General features: G+C 34.0%; 4 protein-coding genes, 1 non-coding gene and 1 pseudogene across 9 annotated transcripts; 4 read left to right on the top strand and 2 right to left on the bottom strand.

Annotated features, from left to right (window-relative positions):
• The first annotated feature begins 407 nt into the window (after positions 1–407).
• LOC111310211 (KIN17-like protein pseudogene) lies at positions 408–1,974 on the top strand (annotated as a pseudogene). The gene is made up of 2 exons (XR_016330315.1): positions 408–531; positions 620–1,974. The product of XR_016330315.1 is annotated as a KIN17-like protein pseudogene (transcript).
• A 1,813-nt stretch (positions 1,975–3,787) lies between these two features.
• LOC111310214 (very-long-chain enoyl-CoA reductase) lies at positions 3,788–6,110 on the top strand. The gene is made up of 4 exons (XM_022909439.2): positions 3,788–4,083; positions 4,219–4,258; positions 4,654–5,408; positions 5,849–6,110. Exons 1-4 carry the CDS (start codon positions 4,015–4,017, stop codon positions 5,915–5,917), a joined length of 933 nt encoding a protein of 310 aa, XP_022765174.1. The 5' UTR covers positions 3,788–4,014; the 3' UTR covers positions 5,918–6,110.
• Positions 6,111–7,648: 1,538 nt separating this feature from the next.
• LOC111310212 (actin-like) lies at positions 7,649–10,284 on the top strand. The gene is made up of 5 exons (XM_022909438.2): positions 7,649–7,730; positions 8,308–8,377; positions 8,511–8,904; positions 9,302–9,915; positions 10,008–10,284. Exons 2-5 carry the CDS (start codon positions 8,318–8,320, stop codon positions 10,071–10,073), a joined length of 1,134 nt encoding a protein of 377 aa, XP_022765173.1. The 5' UTR covers positions 7,649–7,730; positions 8,308–8,317; the 3' UTR covers positions 10,074–10,284.
• Positions 10,285–11,416: 1,132 nt separating this feature from the next.
• On the bottom strand, positions 11,417–13,949 carry LOC111310210 (uncharacterized). Of its 4 annotated transcripts, none has more exons than XM_089748311.1 (4): positions 13,812–13,949; positions 12,359–12,481; positions 12,074–12,235; positions 11,417–11,988 (listed from the first exon to the last, which is right to left on the bottom strand). In XM_089748311.1, the coding sequence occupies exons 2-4, from the start codon at positions 12,451–12,453 to the stop codon at positions 11,550–11,552; spliced, it is 696 nt and encodes a 231-aa protein (XP_089604437.1). In that variant the 5' UTR covers positions 12,454–12,481; positions 13,812–13,949; the 3' UTR covers positions 11,417–11,549. The 4 variants fall into 4 exon arrangements, with proteins under 4 accessions (XP_089604437.1, XP_089604438.1, XP_022765171.2 ...); XM_089748312.1 differs by having other exon boundaries at positions 12,074–12,148; XM_022909436.2 differs by lacking the exon at positions 13,812–13,949 and adding an exon at positions 12,566–12,798.
• On the bottom strand, positions 13,734–17,659 carry LOC111310209 (uncharacterized). The gene is made up of 10 exons (XM_089748309.1): positions 17,451–17,659; positions 17,293–17,341; positions 16,724–16,830; positions 16,064–16,109; positions 15,703–15,837; positions 15,478–15,567; positions 15,273–15,404; positions 15,089–15,172; positions 14,877–14,941; positions 13,734–14,193 (listed from the first exon to the last, which is right to left on the bottom strand). The coding sequence occupies exons 1-10, from the start codon at positions 17,561–17,563 to the stop codon at positions 14,007–14,009; spliced, it is 1,008 nt and encodes a 335-aa protein (XP_089604435.1). The 5' UTR covers positions 17,564–17,659; the 3' UTR covers positions 13,734–14,006.
• A 66-nt stretch (positions 17,660–17,725) lies between these two features.
• On the top strand, positions 17,726–17,798 carry TRNAK-CUU (transfer RNA lysine (anticodon CUU)). Its single transcript has one exon. It is a non-coding gene; the product is annotated as a tRNA-Lys (tRNA).
• The last annotated feature ends 516 nt before the right edge of the window (positions 17,799–18,314 follow it).

Genomic DNA, 18,314 nt, shown 5'->3' with positions numbered 1-18,314 from the left:
TATAAAAATATATATAATCAATATAGATTAATTTTTTGAAATATGAATTAATAAGGTTGAAATTGCTCTCCCTCTTTGAAGAAATTACAGTTAGCTAGAGAAAGACATAGATGGATTAAAAAGTATCAGGAAAATTTAACTATAACTTAACAGTTTCCGATTCCACACTTTATGAAGTTAGATCTCTTTGATAGATACGCTTTTGTATTTTTCTTTTTGTTTTTTATTCTTTTTTTTCTTCTTCTTCGTTTCTAGGGGAGGTGATTTCCTGGAAGCTCGTTTTGATGTGAATTTCGGTGATGAGAGTGATTGATTGGGTATTTGTATTGGACTTTGTTTACATTAAAAATGGGCCTTGTATTGGGCTTTCTTTTTTTTAACATAGGAAAAAGAAATCTAAAAAGCCTGTATTCTCCCCCCCACAGTCAACGCCGTCCCTTTTTCTTCACTGCCCTCTTTCGCCGTCGTTTAAGCCACGCGCCGCTGCCTCGCCGGTCTTTCTCTCAATTTTAATCGAGACTTAATTTTCAGGTTTGCTTCCTTAAATAAATTTCAATCTTTTCTCCTTTTCATTTTTTCCAGTTTTAATTGCCGCTTAATTTCTTTTTCCAAACCCTAGGGATTTCAATTGGCCCCCAAATGGGAAAAAACGATTTCTTAACCCCCAAAGCAATCGCAAATCGAATCAAAGCCAAAGGTCTCCAGAAGCTTCGATGGTACTGCCAAATGTGCCAAAAGCAATGCCGAGACGAAAACGGATTCAAATGCCATTGCATGAGCGAATCTCACCAACGCCAAATGCAAATCTTCGGGCAAAACCCGGACCGGATGGTATCCGGATACTCCGAAGAGTTCGAAAAAAACTTCCTCGACCTCATGAAACGTAGCCACCGGTTCAGTCGCGTCGCCGCCACCGTCGTTTACAATGAGTTTATCCATGATCGACATCACGTTCATATGAATTCGACCCAATGGGCTACGTTAACGGAGTTCGTTAAGTATTTGGGACGAACCGGGAAGTGTAAGGTTGAAGAGACGCCCAAAGGTTGGTTTATTACTTATATTGATAGAGATTCAGAGACTATATTTAAGGAGAAAATGAAGAATAAAAGGATTAAATTGGACATGGTAGAGGAAGAGAAACAAGAGAGGGAAATTCAAAAGCAAATTGAGAAAGCTGAGCAGTTAAGAACGCCATTGGAATCTGAGGAGAATGTTAAAAAGGCTGTAACAAAAGAGTTGAATTTAGAGAGTGGAGTGAAAATAGGGTTTTCTTTAGGAGTGGGAAATGTCTCAAAAGGAGAGAAAGGGGAGAGTTCAAATACTTCTAGAATGGTTTTCGAAGAGGAAGAGAATGATAAGAAGAATAAGAATGAGAGGAAAGAGAATAGTGGGAGGAAAAATGCTTTGGAAGAGTTGATGAGGGAAGAGGAGAAGGCGAAGGAGAGAAGTAATAGGAAAGATTATTGGCTTTGTGAGGGGATAGTTGTGAAGGTGATGAGTAAAGCATTGGCGCAAAAAGGGTACTATAAGCAGAAAGGAGTTGTGAGGAAAGCGATAGATAGGTATGTAGGGGAGATTGAGATGCTTGAGAGTAAGCATGTGTTGAGAGTTGATCAGGAAGAGCTTGAGACTGTGATTCCGCAAATTGGGGGAATGGTAAGGATAGTAAATGGGGCATATCGTGGGTCGAATGCAAGGTTGTTGGGTGTGGATACAGAGAAGTTTTGTGCAAAGGTGCAGACTGAGAAAGGGGTGTATGATGGGAGAGTGCTTAAGGCTATCGAGTATGAGGATATATGCAAAGTTGCTCAGTGAGTTCTGCCTATTATTTTGGCATATAGTGATGGAATTTGATATTTTTGCTCTTTATCAGTTGTTCCTCAAAACCCTATAGCTTTGCTATGATGGTTTTTGTTTGCTAATGTATCATTTGCTTGATAAATGCTAAGAAACTGTGTTAAAAACTTTCACTATCCTTAGTCTTCTGGAAATTTCAGCATTCTGAATTGGTAAATTTTTAGGGATCAGGACCCCTAACAGTGAGTAAATTGATTATTCATCAATTTCTATGCTAGTATGCTTATTTTCTTGCTTATTTTCCTTGTGTTTTCTAGGCAGCTGAATTGAATGGAGCTCATTTACCTACACATCCAAATGCAAATATAGTGCCTTAAACTTGATCTAAGAAACTATGTACTCCTCCAATTCAAAACTTCCATGGAATGCCTTAATTTGCTGACAAGTATTTTCCTTAGTGGATTCTTTGGCCCTAACTTACATATGTAGGATAGCTAATACCACAAAACTAAGATTCTTTATTTTCTATTTTCTACATTTGGTTGCCTCTTGTGTTGGCTTCTGGAATGGCTTTGTAGCTTGAGAATTGTTAGATTGCTGGAATCCTGAAAACTTAATTTTTGTTTTAGTTAGAGATTGAACCTTAATGTATTGGCTCAACACAAAGTTGATGTTAGTTAGGTTATGAGCCCAACCAACGGGCTAGGTTTTGAATATGTGGACGATGGAAGAGTGCTGAAGGCTATTGAGTGTGAGGCTATATAAATAGTTTCCCAATGAGTTCTACGGAGAATTTTAGCTTATGTTGATAGAATCTGATCTTCTTGTCGTATCAGTTGTTTTCAAATCATAGAGCTTGCGTTGATGTTGTATCAGTCTATCCCATTAGACAGCATACTTTGATTTTCTAGCACAATGTAGTGATCTAGGCAGCCGATATTAGCATATCTCCTATGAAATAAAAGCTTCTGCAACTTAGTACTGTATGATAAATGAGTACAGTTTCCAATGTTTTCGCTTGCCAGCCTTTGATTTCTACTATAATCAAGAAAATCATGCTGTTATTGAGTGTGATAGAGAGTTTTAGCTGAAAATTAGGTGAAGAAAGCAAGGAAAAGAGAATGGAACTTGTGGCAAGTTGCCCTGCCTTGTGGGATCTGAATTTCTGTTACAAGTAACATGTATTCTTTTTCTGGTTTAGCCTTCTAGCAAATGTTTATCATCTAAAACAGCAGTGATCAGCTTAACAGGGGCAGAAAGAGAGGTGTGGGGTGGCTGGCTCCATGGTGGCAGCCGCCTTTATTTAAGAAGAGGCTGACAGCTGAAGCCCCTACCTCTTACCAGCCTAAAGTCAATGGTGGCCAGAATGAATTGATGGGTACAAAAATGCTTAGTTTGATGGGGAAGACGTCTTTCTTTGGCGCTTTAATTTATTAATTTAGTTATGCAGCAGCGTTCAACTACTCACAAGAACGACATTAAGATAGTGATAAATAAATTTTGTATCTCCAAAAGCCAAAGCAGAGTTTTCGCCTTAGCTTAAGATGGAAAAATTTTATAAGGCTTAGAAATTTGAATATCATACTTAAATGACAGTAGCCTGATTTAAATTTGACAGTTTAAATTTAGTTAAATTAATATGACAAATAAAAAATAATGATATTTTAATCTCATTTGTAAAATTTGTAGCTTTACATAAGTTAGTAAAATGTATCATATGACAATTTTTTAGTTGTGGAATTTAAAAAATTTACCAATCATAAATAAAAACGAACTCCTATATATATCAAAGTTAAATTTTAAGAAGAAAGCTTTGAGATTTATCCTGTGACGGAAGTAATCTACCTATATACTAATCTTGTAAGCAAGATGATGACGTGTCAAGACCATCATCGTTAAATCAGAACCCACTGCACGTGGAGCCCAGGAATCGTGTCAGCTTTATCGAGCAATTCAGATGGGGTGTGGTTCATCAGCCTAGACAGTTAGCTCTCCTACCCCAACCATACTCCTTTAAGATATATCCTATCTCAACTCTCAATTCCAGCACTTCCCATTTCCTAAACTAACAACCGCTTCACACATTTATTGTCAAGTTATAAACTTTGAGATCTCCGAACTCAAAAGATCCAACTTTCCAAGCTTAAGTCTTCAAAGGTTTGTTCCTTTTCCCATAACAAAAATTGGGTCTCTCTTGTTTTGTTCTCAGAAAGGATGAAGGTCACTCTAGTTTCACGCAGTGGAAGAGAGTTTATCAAAGGAGGCCTTGAGCTTCATGACTCAGTATGTCTTTTTATCTTTCATGGGTTTTACTTTCTTTTTTGTTTTATATTGTTAGGCTGATTGTTTGCTTGGAAGATGAAGGGAAAGATGGGAAATTTATTGTGTTTCCTTTCTTCTTTTTTTTTTTTTTTTCAGGCAACTGTGGCTGATCTGCAGGAGGCAATTTACAAGAGAAGTATGTGATTTCCTTTCTTAGTAGTTAAAAATTAGCTTAATTGCTTACTCTGTTAGTCAATTCTTCCTTCTATTTAAGTTTCAGATGGGTTTGTAGAATAGATATTTCTTGAATTCCATCCATATTGATGTGAAAGAAAATCTTGCCAGTTGCAACATATATTACTTTGTTGCCCCTTTCTACTCGTGAGGAAAGGGGTTCTATGGGGTTTGTTATAGTTTGGCATTTGAGTGGTAATAAATGCCGACATTTTGATGGATTTTTTTGCCTTTTTATTGTCATCTTCAACCTTTGCCCCAATTCCTCAAGAGATGTGTTTTTGATAGCATGTGTGTAGGCAGCTTCATTGGTCATTAGATTCTTATCAACTGAATTCTCATGTGTTGTACGAGCAGCTAAAAAGTTCTATCCTTCAAGACAAAGACTAACACTTCCTGTGCCATCGGGATCAAAGGAGAGGCCTGTTGTCCTTAGCTACAACAAGAGTCTCAAAGACTACTGCGATGGAAACCAGAACAACATAACTGTAGTGTTCAAGGATCTGGGTCCTCAAGTGTCTTATCGTACGCTTTTCTTCTTTGAGTACTTGGGTCCTTTAGTCCTCTATCCTATCTTCTACTACTTTCCTGTGTACAAGTTCTTCGGTTACGAAGGGAAGCGTGTCATCCACCCTGTTCAAACATATGCTTTATATTACTGGTGTTTCCACTACTTCAAGCGTATCATGGAAACATTCTTCGTCCACCACTTCAGCCATGCAACATCTCCACTATCAAATGTCTTCAGAAATTGTGCTTATTACTGGACCTTTGGTTCATACATTGCTTACTACGTAAACCACCCACTCTACACACCAGTTAGTGACCTTCAGATGAAGATTGGGTTTGGGTTTGGATTGGTTTGTCAACTGGCAAACTTCTATTGTCATATCATACTGAAGAATCTACGCAGCCCTGATGGGAGTGGAGGGTATCAAATTCCTCGTGGCTTTGTGTTCAACATTGTGACATGTGCAAATTACACAACAGAGATTTACCAATGGCTGGGTTTCAATATTGCTACGCAGACTGTCGCAGGCTATGTATTTCTTGTGGTTGCTACTTCTATCATGACCAATTGGGCACTTGCGAAGCACCGCCGTTTGAAGAAGGTATTTCCCTTAGCTTTTTTGGTTGAACTACCATATCACATAGCTTTTGTGGATACCATTAAAGTTGCCTTCATTTTCAACACCACAGTGAAATCTCTTACTTTAACTCTGCCTTTCCTTTCTGCCTAAAGCTGAAAGTAAACTGGATTGGTTTTCATTTAATTTGAGAAACAAATACTGGATTAGGATTTCTTGGAGCAACATGTGATTTGCTTCATTATGCTAATCAAATGTATAGGCAAAGCTCTCTGCATATAAAATTCTATAAGTTCATATATGATGCCTTTGTGGTTATGGCTGGAGGTTATACTTTTTATCATTTTATCTTTGTCTTGCTAATAGATATAATATCAACTCTGTTAATCTTTAGTCTTTGTTAGGTACATTTTCCTGTCTTGAATTAAAGTTTCCCCTTACCTTTTACTTCATGTCACTCGCAGCTCTTTGACGGTAAGGAAGGAAGGCCCAAGTACCCCCGCAGATGGGTAATTCTTCCCCCATTCCTGTAGAATGAGGGCCGAACCTCCTACTTATTGGTCTTGTTTTGGTATTTTCATTCTAGAAGCATGGATTCAAGAGTGTTGAAGATCAATTCTTATCGGATTTGAACTTAAGATCACCCTCCACAAAATTTTAGTCTTCTGTTTAGACAATGTAATGGCTTTGAAATGCTTAAGGATGTTTTTTTTTTTTTTTTTCTCATATTTACCTCTCAATCCAATCAAGTTACTCTTTGGTGGAAAAAATTAAACCTAACAATCTAAAATACATAATATGATGACACGAAGCATGTTACGAATATAAGATATAAAAATTGATATAATTTAAAATTTTAATAATAATTATATATGAATTTAATAAAATAAAAAATATTTTTTATATATTTTTATTTTGATATGAATTATAATAAATATTTTTTTATAAAATATAATATAAATATTTTTTATAAAATATTATATAAATATATAAATTTTAATATTTTATATAATATAAATACATGAATTGTTAAGTTTAAAAAAAATATTTGAATATTTACGTAGAACCATTTGCTGATTTAAACCATTAGTGTTGGTTGTTATTTGGTTGCACAAGGCAGATGCCATTATCGGAGCTGATACTTCTGACATCAAACTACAATTCCCTGCCCCTGGTTTTGAATTTGAGGAATGGTGGCAATGGCAGTAGGTTGTTTAGCAGCTAAAGCAACGATAGTTAAATGGTTGTACCCAAAAAAAAAAAAAAAAATCAAAGTTAAATGGTGACAGCTAAATCAAACCGCAAGTCTTTCTAGTTACTTGACAGACATGGTCCAATTTGAGTTCTTTAATAAAGTATAATTTCAAAACTTTAACTTGTAAGTTTCTAAACTCAATTTTAATGAAGAAATTGAGATGTGAAACTTGTCCAATCATAACATCACAACAATATCTAACTGTCTTAGTATTCAAATTTTGCTTTTTATTTTTTTATAAATAAGTCGCAATCATGAAGTATGAAAAAGATTATAAATATTAAATTTTAAATTTTTTAAATATTATTTTTTAAAAATAATTAAATGAAAATATACTAAACTTTATATTTTTTCTAGTGATCCAAGGGGTGGAAAATAAAAAAAAAATACAACTAAGAATCTATGATGACTGATACTTATTATATAATTTATTAGAAATAATTTAGTTGGTAACTACTTTTGGTACAAAATATATGATTTTTAGGATTGAATTCGATATCATATGGTAATTTTTTTAAAGTGTAAAAATGGTCGGTCCATTGGGGGGTTTTGACAAGTATTTTTTGTTGGAAGAGTTGCCTCAACAAAGCTTTGAATTTTAAAATTTTATTAAAAATTTTATGCAGAATAATAAAATTTCTCTTTTTCTTATAAGTACTCAAAATTTTTTAAAAAATTTAAGTTCAAAATATTTCAATGATATATGCTAAATTTTTTAAATTGAAAATATAATTTCTATACACTCTTAAATTTAATTTAATAAGCTAAATAATTTTTTATTAGTGTCTGTATATATATATATATGTATAAAAGAAAAAAAAAAAACTAAGAAAAGTCAAAGGTTAGGAAATCAGTGGTAACTAGGCCAAACCAAGTGGCAAAAGGCAGTGAAAATAACGACCGAAAAGCATGATAATAAGAGCCCAATGACGCGTTCTCTCCAAATCCAACGGCCCGCATTCATTCACTTCCTCTTTTTATTGCCCTTTCCTTCTTGTAACTCTCCCCTGTTCAAAGGACTTCCTCAGTCTCTCGTTCTCTCTTTAACCCTCACATTCTCACCCATCAGACACATCCTCGTTTTCTCAAAGGTCATTTTCTTCTCTTCATTTTCCCTTAGATCTGCTGTTATTTTCTCTGGTCTTCACTTTTTATTAAACTGTTTCTTCTGTTTCTCTTCTGGGTTGTTCTTGTTTTTGTTGTTGATTTGTTTTTTCTGTGGGTTTGATTGGTTTTATGATCTGGGTTGATCGAAAGACAGAAAAAGAATCCCATTTTGGCAATGGGTTCGTTTTATTTTTTTGTTTGATTAGATCTGTTTACCCTTTTTCTGCTGTTTCTTGTTTGATTTATTTGTTTGTCTGACTGCTATGTTTTGATGGTGTTTTAGATTTCAGATTCTTGATGGATCTGATGATGCTTGAATTTTGATTTTATAGACCCACAAATGAGAAAATTAGAAAAAAAAAAAAAAACAAAAGAGAAAGATTGGATATTTGTGCATAGATGGGAAATTAAATTACAGAAAGATATACTTTTTGATTATGATTTTGCTAAAGATAATTCTGATGGTTTCAGTAATAAGCATCTGGGTTAATAGAAGGGATTGGTGGAATTTAAGGGATATTTGTTCCAAAAGATAACATTTGTTTTTGTTATATATATCAGGTTGTAGAAGATGGCAGATGCTGAGGATATTCAGCCACTTGTTTGCGACAATGGAACAGGAATGGTTAAGGTAAATCATTGAAAGCTTTTATCTTTTGAGTGAAAGTTTGAGTTTTTTTTTTACTTACTGTTATGTCATGTTAAGGATAATGGTACTGCCTTTTTATCTGATATAAGTTGAGAGTAAAAATGTTACGTTTTAGGCTGGATTTGCTGGGGATGATGCCCCACGAGCTGTGTTCCCTAGCATCGTGGGTCGGCCACGTCACACTGGTGTGATGGTTGGCATGGGCCAGAAAGATGCATATGTTGGTGATGAAGCTCAATCTAAGAGAGGTATTCTGACCTTGAAATACCCTATTGAGCATGGTATTGTGAGCAACTGGGATGACATGGAAAAGATCTGGCATCATACCTTTTACAATGAGCTTCGTGTAGCCCCGGAAGAGCACCCTGTTCTCCTTACTGAGGCTCCTCTCAATCCTAAAGCTAATCGTGAGAAGATGACCCAAATTATGTTTGAGACCTTCAATGCTCCTGCTATGTATGTCGCCATTCAGGCCGTACTCTCTCTTTATGCCAGTGGTCGTACAACCGGTAAGATCATTCAATGAATAAATGATTGATCCATTGAGTTTCAACTTTGTTTGGATTGTGCTTAACTGAAATTGATAGGTAAAGTTCTCAAATATCCTAAGATGTGTCTGCTGAGTGTTTCAATATAGTCCAACTTATAAAACCTGCACTATTGGCAATGTAGTCTGACTTATAGAAACTGCACTATTGGCTGGGTACTATTGGTATAAATGGCATGAGTTTGATTCTTATAAAGACATGCTATGAGCACCTGTCAAAATTTTCCAATTTATTCTGCTTGGCTAGCTGGTGAAATCTTTGAATTGTAACAGTTGGAGTTGAATTGAATTTAATATGTGGAACATATTTTTGCTATGCAAGAGACAAGTAACAAAAATGTTGTGCCTTTTTTACGTAGGTATTGTGTTGGACTCTGGAGATGGTGTCAGCCACACGGTCCCTATTTATGAGGGTTATGCCCTCCCACATGCCATTCTTCGTCTTGACTTGGCTGGCCGTGACCTCACTGATCACTTGATGAAAATTCTAACTGAACGTGGATATTCCTTCACGACCACTGCTGAGCGGGAAATTGTGAGGGACATGAAGGAAAAGCTGGCATACATTGCTCTTGACTATGAACAGGAGCTAGAGACATCCAAAACAAGCTCGTCAGTAGAAAAGAGCTACGAGTTACCTGATGGTCAGGTTATTACCATTGGTGCTGAGCGTTTCAGATGCCCTGAAGTGCTTTTCCAACCATCATTGATTGGTATGGAAGCTGCAGGCATACATGAGACCACATACAACTCCATAATGAAGTGCGACGTGGATATCAGGAAAGACTTGTACGGTAACATTGTCCTCAGTGGTGGTTCAACCATGTTCCCTGGTATTGCTGACAGAATGAGCAAGGAGATCTCTGCATTAGCTCCCAGCAGCATGAAGATTAAGGTTGTTGCTCCACCTGAGAGGAAGTACAGTGTCTGGATTGGAGGCTCAATCTTGGCTTCCCTCAGCACCTTCCAACAAGTAAGTTAATTTACTTTTGATTTGCATTTATAGTGCTTTAGTTGCTTCCTCAATGTCTTACATTAGCTGATTTGCTTCCTATTTGGTCACAGATGTGGATAGCCAAGGCAGAGTACGATGAGTCAGGTCCATCAATCGTCCACAGGAAATGCTTCTAAATGTTTTGATATGAATAGGATCGAAGAGAGAAAGTTCTGTTCCACCATTTCTTGGTGCAGCTTGCAACTTTGCTTTTGTTCTATCTTTGTTATCCATCTATGTTTATTCTCATGTTGGAGTGATCAATGAACTTTGAGAAAGCGAGAGGTTTGTTTGATTGTGGTCCAATTCTTTTAATTGCACTTTAATATCGGTAAGTTTGACTATCCATATCTGGTTTCTGTGGCACCCTTCCTTTTAGCCATTACTATTCATGTTCGAACCAATTTCCATGGAATATTCGATCGTTCCCTTGACCTTAAATTGATAAGCCTAGCTAGACTTGGACTATGAACAATGATATTAGATTCCCTTATTTCCATACATTTTACAGCTTGGGGTTGGTGGCTCTGGTTGAATCCTTACATGTTTCAGATTGGATGGTTTTCAAGAACTGAACTGTCTTTTTCTCTTTATCCCAAGCTTCATTTCGTTTCCTTCGTTATCTTCTGAAATTTGATTCTTTCACTTGGCTGACCCGTCGAACCCCATTGCTACCTTTCAAAGCACAATTGACAGGACGTCAGGCGATTCTGATAGGAAGAAAACCACCACTCCTTCACTTACAGCCTTTATTATTCATTCAAGATGCCTGTCAAAGACGAGTGTCCCAAGTTATTTATTCGAACTCGGAATTAGCTTATTCGGATTCAGAGCGAGTTTTTTATTTGAATTCAGAGTGAGTATCAAAAACGAATTCGAATTATAGTAATATATAAGAAATACTGGTTTAAAACTTTAATAGTGGTTGATACTTAATAATGGTTGGATAAAAAAAATTGCCCTCACCTTTAAAACATTTTTAGAAAAATTATATAAATGTTCCCAAAGTTTTATTCTAATATCATAAAATACTGGATCATCAAGTAATGCTTCAGTTACCACTTTACATTGGTCATCCAACCTACTTTTGTAGCTCCTATCAAATATAAATAAAATAAGATTTTAGCTAATATTACTCAATTAATGTTTTTGTTTAGTATTTCCCAAATTATTTTTTAACCAATCCAATATTTGTATATATCCCACCTAACATTAATACATTATGCAATTCCTTCCCATCACTTTTTTCTTGGTTTGCATCTTAATGCAACAATAAGATCGATCTATTTTGACCTAGAATCAAATTTTTTTACATACCATATCGGAAAAAATGCTAAAGAACCTGAACCCAAAAAATATTCGAATAAATATAAAATATTAAATTTTTACGTTTGAAGTTTATATTATTTTCAATAATTTCATTATTTGTATCTCTTTCGATTTCATATTTAAATTATTTCAAGCATCATACATCGAACAATTATAAAAAAATCTCAAATTAATTCGACTATCATTGTTGTATTACATACAAGTACTAAAAGATCGATTAAGCTCGAGGAAAGCTTAAAGCTTAGGGATACAAGTTCTAATGAAATTGTTTTCAAATCAAGTTTTCACATGACTGGAGAAAGCAATGATTCTTCAGTCTCTTGCTGATCATCCTCACAGAATGGATGTTCCGTTTCTCTGTTAAATCTATCTCCATTGATTTCCAAAGACTGATTAGTGTTGAGTTTTTGCTTCTCTGGAGCTAACTTGATCTGATTGTAGCTGTCTTCTTCTGTTATTCTGATCCCTTCCTTTGATGAGACTCTCTCTTTAAATTCCATGAAATAGTCTTCCCCATGGTTTTGAGAATTCGATCTTCCATAGTTGGTAAACGACTTGAAACTTTCATCCCTTGAAGAGGAAAACTGGTTGAAGCTCCCAAAACCTTTGATCCCCATTGTTAGTCTTCGAGCTCTAGCTCTTTCTCCTTTGAGGAATGACTCATTTTCAAGTAACATCAAGGTTTTCTCTGATAATTTTCTGACATTCAAGCCCCAATTGAACCTGTTTTTGCAATAAAATCACACAAAAAAATTTGATGCAAAAGCTGATTGTGATTGATGAAATTAAAGGTGCCAAAATTACCAACCTTTTCTCATCGATATATTGAAAATTTCCCATTTCCTTGATTGAATCTTTATCATTCTGAAACTCCTCAGCAACCCTTAAAGGACCATGAGTTAACAGATGTTCCAATAAAACTAAAGCATTGTAACAGGCACGCCAATTATTTGGATCGAACTTTGACAATCTGAATTATATTTGAAGGCAAAAAAAAAAAAAAAAAAAAGAGAGAATTTTACAGTGAAAATCCTGTTTATTGAATATAAATTAAGCAATATTTTGAGGTGAAAAAACCAAGAAATTAATTCACCTCTTGTGTAAAATATCAACAATTCTCCAATAATCATCAACTTCAAAGGCAGCCCTTGATATTGCACTCATGCTACAGGCATTTGGTGATAGCATATTTCCATTTGTGGCTTCTTCTGTTAATCTTCAAAATAAAAACCAAGAAAAAAAAATTAATCTTTGGATCAAACAAAATTGAAGAAATTTAGAAAAGAAAAATGAAGCTTACAATTCTACTGGTGTAACATCTGTTAAAGCCAATCTAGCAGTCTTGATCTTTTCTTTGAAGAAAAAAGAAGCTTGCTTTTTGAATTCATGGAAAACAAGACTACCCATTTTTGCAAATTTGGTGTTTTGGAGATATGAAGGATTAACAAGGCATGTAAACAAGGATAAATGTGAAAGACATTCTTGATGAAGTTTCTTTCATATATCCTTAGCTAAGCATACAGGGTGCAACAACTCCATTACAGCAAAAAAAAAGAAAAAAACAATTTAAGTCACCAACTACTGTCTAAAAAGATGATTTGCATATGTAATGAGGTAATATATATATATATATATATATAGAGAGAGAGAGAGAGAGAGAGAGAGAGAGATTTCATTTTTGATACACTTAAAATAGAATTTTTAAACTCCATACAATTAAAAGATCAAATATATCCCATTTTTTAATATATATTTAATTTATTTGTCATTTTACTAATCTTATAGCCTAAAAATTATCGATAGTAAATGAGATAATTTTTCACCCATATATACGACCTTGCAAGAATAATATTTTAAATGAAATTAACTTGTTTAAAGGTTGAAGCAGGTTTGGAATTTTTTAACGTTTGAACTAGAATTGGTCCAATTGGAAGGGAATGTATTGAGATTGAGAAAATTAAAAGGCAAAGTTGGGCAGAAGGCTAGTCTAAAAAGATTTGTTGAAGTTTAGTGCTTATTCTTGACCTAAAAATTGGTGCTACAGCACTTTAAAGTGCAGTTACCACTGATTTTTCTACATGGATATTTAGTAGTTAGTTAGGTACCCAATTACCTACTGATTTTAGGTTCTAATCAACTATACATACATACATATATATCTATATATATATATATATATATAGATATATATCCTTTTATTTCAGTTTCTTGTCTTCGTTTTATTCGATGTAACTTGTAATTCAATGTAACAAGGACGTTTGCTCTATTTCATCTGGGAACAATAGAAAAAAGAAATCCAGCAATCCAATCATTTTAATCAAATCTTGATTTTAATTATGTTGAAGTGTTTTTAATTTGATGAGAGTAAATTTAAATTGTAAATCTCTCTTTTTTTTTTAATACCTAGGATTGTAAAAAAAATTGAACTCTAATAACAGGTAACCTGCTTCAGCTGCTCCTTCAAGCACTTACGGAGGAAATATATTCGTGATTTAATTATCAAAACGTTAAAAGAGTAAAAATGTGAAAAACACAAAAAGAGTTACCTGAATTAATATTACAACCGAAAAAACTGCATGTCCTGGCGGTGGCTTTGCATAAAGAAAAAGCTCAGATAAACTGATTTCAGCTTACTGTAAAAGTTTTCCTAAAGAATGTACTAAACCGAAGGTTATCAATCAGCTAGATCGCTTCTCTTTGTTTGTCGTTGCTCAATGGACGGACCCGGGAAAATGACAACATCAGGTGCTAATTTTCCACATACGGGTTCTGTATCCTACAGACATGAGAGCAAGCTCCCAAAGCATGTTCGGAATGCTCAATGGATTTACCTTGGATCCAGGAATTTCAGACCAGTTTACAGATATCTCGAGCATTGGGATGCCGAACCATTTGCAAAGGAAAACCAGTTCGACATCAAAACACCACCTGCACAATATAATCCACAATGCTAAGTTGATCACAGAAAATTTCGAGTGGATTTATCAGAGAAGGGAACAGGTAGAGGAAATCTTCTCTTGCTACAACCTAAATGCTTGACCTAGAAGAAGTTCCTTTGAAACAAGACAAAGTCAGAAGCGTGTTCAAATTTGAGTCATTAAACAGTAGATGAAAATTGAAAATCGGAGAGAATTGTTAATTTTTCATCTGGTTTTGATAGAAAGAGGAAATCAAAAGAAATGTAACAAATTATAAGTGACAAATTGACAATTTATATCCAAAATTACTTGGCAAATCTTTTCAAAACGAGTGAGGTGTGGACTGATGAAACTAACATGAATAGGAATATCTATTACTAAAGAAATTACTTAATTCCTCTATTATTTCTTTTCATTCTCAGCAACTCAAAGAAACTGAATTTTACATAAGACTGCACCTCCATCCACTACTTTCTATTGTTTATATCTCCTTTTTAGACACTTGTATCCGTAAACTGGAAGCAATAGAAAAATACCATTAGATTATTCAAGAGGTAAATGTGCATGTGTCCGATGACATTACACTAATCTACACATGTAATATAGTGTTGTTTTGAATATTTTATGACCGGATATGCAAGTAATAATACTTAAGGACGGGTTGATCAATAGTGTCACCAAAGTCAGAATCACCTTTTCAAACGGATGTTTGTGAAAAGCTTCCTTGCTGCAGACCGAGTAAACATCTTAAAACCACACTGCGTTTTATGAAGAACACAAAATCAGGAAAATGCTTATAGAAAATTTACTATATTATTCATTTCAGTTAGTAATATAGAATATATGTACTCATTCATAGACTTTAGGCCAAAAGAAATGGAAATTTATGCAACGATGTAACACACCTGTGTATCACGAATTCCAGGGCCAGCAGTCAAGATAACCACAAGATGGAAACCCTTCATCAAAAAATTGCGGTACCACTTCCTCTGAAACATAGATTGAACAAATTCAACTAGAAGAAATGTGCAACTTAGACAATGAAAATCAAAACAATGTTAAACTGAATGCGTCACTAGTGAACTTAACTGTAGCAAGAGCTTTCTCCTCAAGATGAGCACGAGAACCAAATACAACTAATGGGATATCAGATATTCTGAAAGTTGTGTCACTGGCAGCTGAATCCCCATGATGATCATCTTTTCTGGCAACTACATGGATCTGAAGTGCAAAACATCAGACAATCCATACCACACAGAATATCCCCAACATAGGTAGTAAATCTTTTACAAACCTGATTTTCAAGTTTTTCTAGGTCAGTAACCTTGGTAGCCCCATCAGCATCTAGCATTAGAAGTAATTCACCACGTGAATGTAGCATTCCCTGTTTTACAATGCTTTCGCAGAGGTAAATAGCTTTAATCAATTGTTGTCATGCAGGAGCAGGAAAGCATAATGCTTTCAGTAGCATCAGGAAATATTAGTGAATATCCAAATGAATGGTTTAGGTTAAACTCACTTTTCTTATAGCTTCTCCTTTTCCGTGATTTTTACCAAGAAGGATAACCCTTACATTGTCTACACCATATTTCTTTACAAAGTCAAAAGCTACTCTCTTTGTTCCATCCCTACTTCCATCATCAACGATCAATACCTGCTCAGTAACTCATTCACGTAAGAGAGATGCAGACAGCAAAAGCACAGTTAAATGGTACATTTTTAAAAAGTTGGTTATTCTACCCTAAGGCAGTAAAGTCTGCCAGAAACACACTTAACCTATCTAAATCTAAATTTCATTAGAGACACGAGAGACTGCTGAACAAAATAGACTTCATAAAACCAATTTGATGATCCAGTGAATAGAATGAACAAAATGGTACCTCATAAGAAAATGACTTATCTTTTGCTGCCCGTTGTTGAAGATAACTGCAGAGTAGCAACATCACATCATTACTATTTAACATCATAATCTTGTTGGTTACAACTATGTATATAGTTTTAAATTACTTCAAAAGAAATATATCTAAGAAACCATATTTTCCATCCTGAGAAATACAAGACAAGGATTAATCGAGCTACAGATGGAGAATAGAAAGTTGAAGTATCACTTCTGAACCACAACTGCATCATGAAGTAAAAGCTCCATCCTTTACTTAAGAAACCATGTTCTGATGTTCGAGCCAGTTTAAGATAAAGCATTAACAATATAGCAAAGACTTTTAGCGAGCTATGACAGAATGAATGGTACTGTCAGTACCAAAATCATTTTCAGAGAGCATATTTCTTAAACTTTATTGTTATCATGAGAGAAATTAAAATCAATCAATTGAATAACCTTGCTTCTTGGCATCAATTTTTCTTATCCCTTGTTTTGTGAGGAAATCAAATTCACATGTTAGCATTCCAAGATAATACAAACTATTGAAAATATATATCCCACATTATGAGACATATAACCTAATTATGTTGTCACACACCAATCCAACCAAAGCACATCCATCCAGACATCCAGGGAGTTTAAAAGAGAAGCATTAACTTACTTCATGGTTTCATCAAGCGCTCCAGGAAGCCTATGCTCTTCATTGAAAGCAGGAATTATCAACGACAAGTATTTCTCCGCTGGATCAAAAATATAAGGACAAGGAACCTGTAAAAAAAAAATCATCCAGCAAATTCTTAGCATCCGTACGCAGTTCATATACATCATTATCCCATAAATATATTAATTAAAATGGAAAACTCATTTTAAACATAACGAATACAAAAATGGTGTTAGAAAATTCTAATTCTGATCATCATTTCTCACATATATTTATAATAAAGTTGACTTCTTCACGTCCAAAAAAATCAATTCGAAGCCTTTTTTATTTTTTTCATTCAATTATTTGCTTCAAATAAAAGGTATTATAAAACAAGTTCCATTTTAATGAACTTAATTAGTGCTAATAACTATGTAGTTATATTTAGATTGTCAAAGTTGACTTTTCCATCAATTTCCTAAACAAAATCACAGGAAAACAAAAGAAAAAATAAATCGAAATTTGACTCATTTTCTCAGTAACCAAACAAGCGATAACAAAGAACAATAAAAAAAAATAAAAGTGATTACCTTTTTCAATGATTTCGGATCCTCAAAAATCGCAGGCGCTCCAACATGACTAAATTTAAAAAGAAAAAAAAAGAAAGTTAAAAATTAAAATAAAATCAAATAATTATATATAAAAATAAAAACTGGAAAAGAGGAAATTAGGGTTAGAGAAAAAGTACGCATTATTGTGACGTCTTCTGTAAGCTTCAAAAACGATTAAAGAAACTAAACCAAAAAGAACGATCAAAATCAAAGCAGCCAACAACTCCATCATCGTCAACAAAAACCCCATTTTTCCTTTTTTTTTTTTTTTTTCTTTTCCCAGCTTTTTGCTGCTTCTGGTAGTGCCAAGATTTAATAGTGTTTTTCTTCAACGAGGATTGAAATTTCAGTACTTTAAAAAAAAAAAAAAGGTTATTGAAGGAAGAGTAATGGAGTTCACAACACCAACAACGCCCGTCTAGCTCAGTCGGTAGAGCGCAAGGCTCTTAACCTTGTGGTCGTGGGTTCGAGCCCCACGGTGGGCGATTTCAATTTCGTGGACTCTTTTTCTCAAGAAACAAAGCCCAAATAATGGGCCTATTTTCTCTGCTTATATATTTTTTCTTTGTTCTTTTAATATACTTTCCCATTTTTCAAACTCAAAATCTTTTCATTTTCAAATAATGATATAATAACACAATAAAAAAATAATATATATAAAAATAATATAATTTAAAATTTTAGTAATAATTATATATGTGTTTAATAAAAAAACTATTTTATACTTTTATATCTTATAAATTATGATATGTAATATTTATATAAAAAGCAATTTAAATACAAAAATTTTAATATCAATATAAATACACAAATCATTATGTTTAATTTGAGTTTGTGGAATTATACCAAAGTCTTGATTTGATATTATTAAAAATTTAAATTAAACAAAGTGATATGAATATTTTTTTATATATTATGAATAATAACATGTGGTTTTAAATGATATTGCTTTAACATTTTGTCATAATTTTTAGGAACTCGAATGGTTTTATCATTGTTGG

Source organism: Durio zibethinus, chromosome 19, assembly GCF_047325235.1.
Source record: "Durio zibethinus cultivar Kanyao isolate XHJ-2024 chromosome 19, ASM4732523v1, whole genome shotgun sequence".
NCBI lineage: Eukaryota > Viridiplantae > Streptophyta > Magnoliopsida > Malvales > Malvaceae > Durio > Durio zibethinus.
The sequence above is the reverse complement of the archived record's forward strand: the minus strand, read 5'-3'. Positions and strand labels throughout refer to the sequence as shown.

Coding starts and splice junctions, on each gene's coding strand:
- LOC111310209 (XM_089748309.1), bottom strand. CDS start 17,563: ATGGGGTTTTTGTTGACGATGATGGAGTTGTTGGCTGCTTTGATTTTG. Junction 15,405..15,477: donor TAGAAAAACTTGAAAATCAG/GTTTGTAAAAGA, acceptor TTTGCACTTCAG/ATCCATGTAGTTGCCAGAAA. Junction 14,194..14,876: donor ACAAACATCCGTTTGAAAAG/GTGATTCTGACT, acceptor TATATTGTGCAG/GTGGTGTTTTGATGTCGAAC.
- LOC111310210 (XM_022909436.2), bottom strand. CDS start 12,672: ATGGGTAGTCTTGTTTTCCATGAATTCAAAAAGCAAGCTTCTTTTTTC. Junction 12,482..12,565: donor GATGTTACACCAGTAGAATT/GTAAGCTTCATT, acceptor TTTATTTTGAAG/ATTAACAGAAGAAGCCACAA. Junction 12,236..12,358: donor GTTGATATTTTACACAAGAG/GTGAATTAATTT, acceptor AATATAATTCAG/ATTGTCAAAGTTCGATCCAA.
- LOC111310212 (XM_022909438.2), top strand. CDS start 8,318: ATGGCAGATGCTGAGGATATTCAGCCACTTGTTTGCGACAATGGAACA. Junction 8,905..9,301: donor TGCCAGTGGTCGTACAACCG/GTAAGATCATTC, acceptor TTTTTTACGTAG/GTATTGTGTTGGACTCTGGA. Junction 9,916..10,007: donor CCCTCAGCACCTTCCAACAA/GTAAGTTAATTT, acceptor ATTTGGTCACAG/ATGTGGATAGCCAAGGCAGA.
- LOC111310214 (XM_022909439.2), top strand. CDS start 4,015: ATGAAGGTCACTCTAGTTTCACGCAGTGGAAGAGAGTTTATCAAAGGA. Junction 4,259..4,653: donor GGAGGCAATTTACAAGAGAA/GTATGTGATTTC, acceptor TTGTACGAGCAG/CTAAAAAGTTCTATCCTTCA. Junction 5,409..5,848: donor AGCACCGCCGTTTGAAGAAG/GTATTTCCCTTA, acceptor TGTCACTCGCAG/CTCTTTGACGGTAAGGAAGG.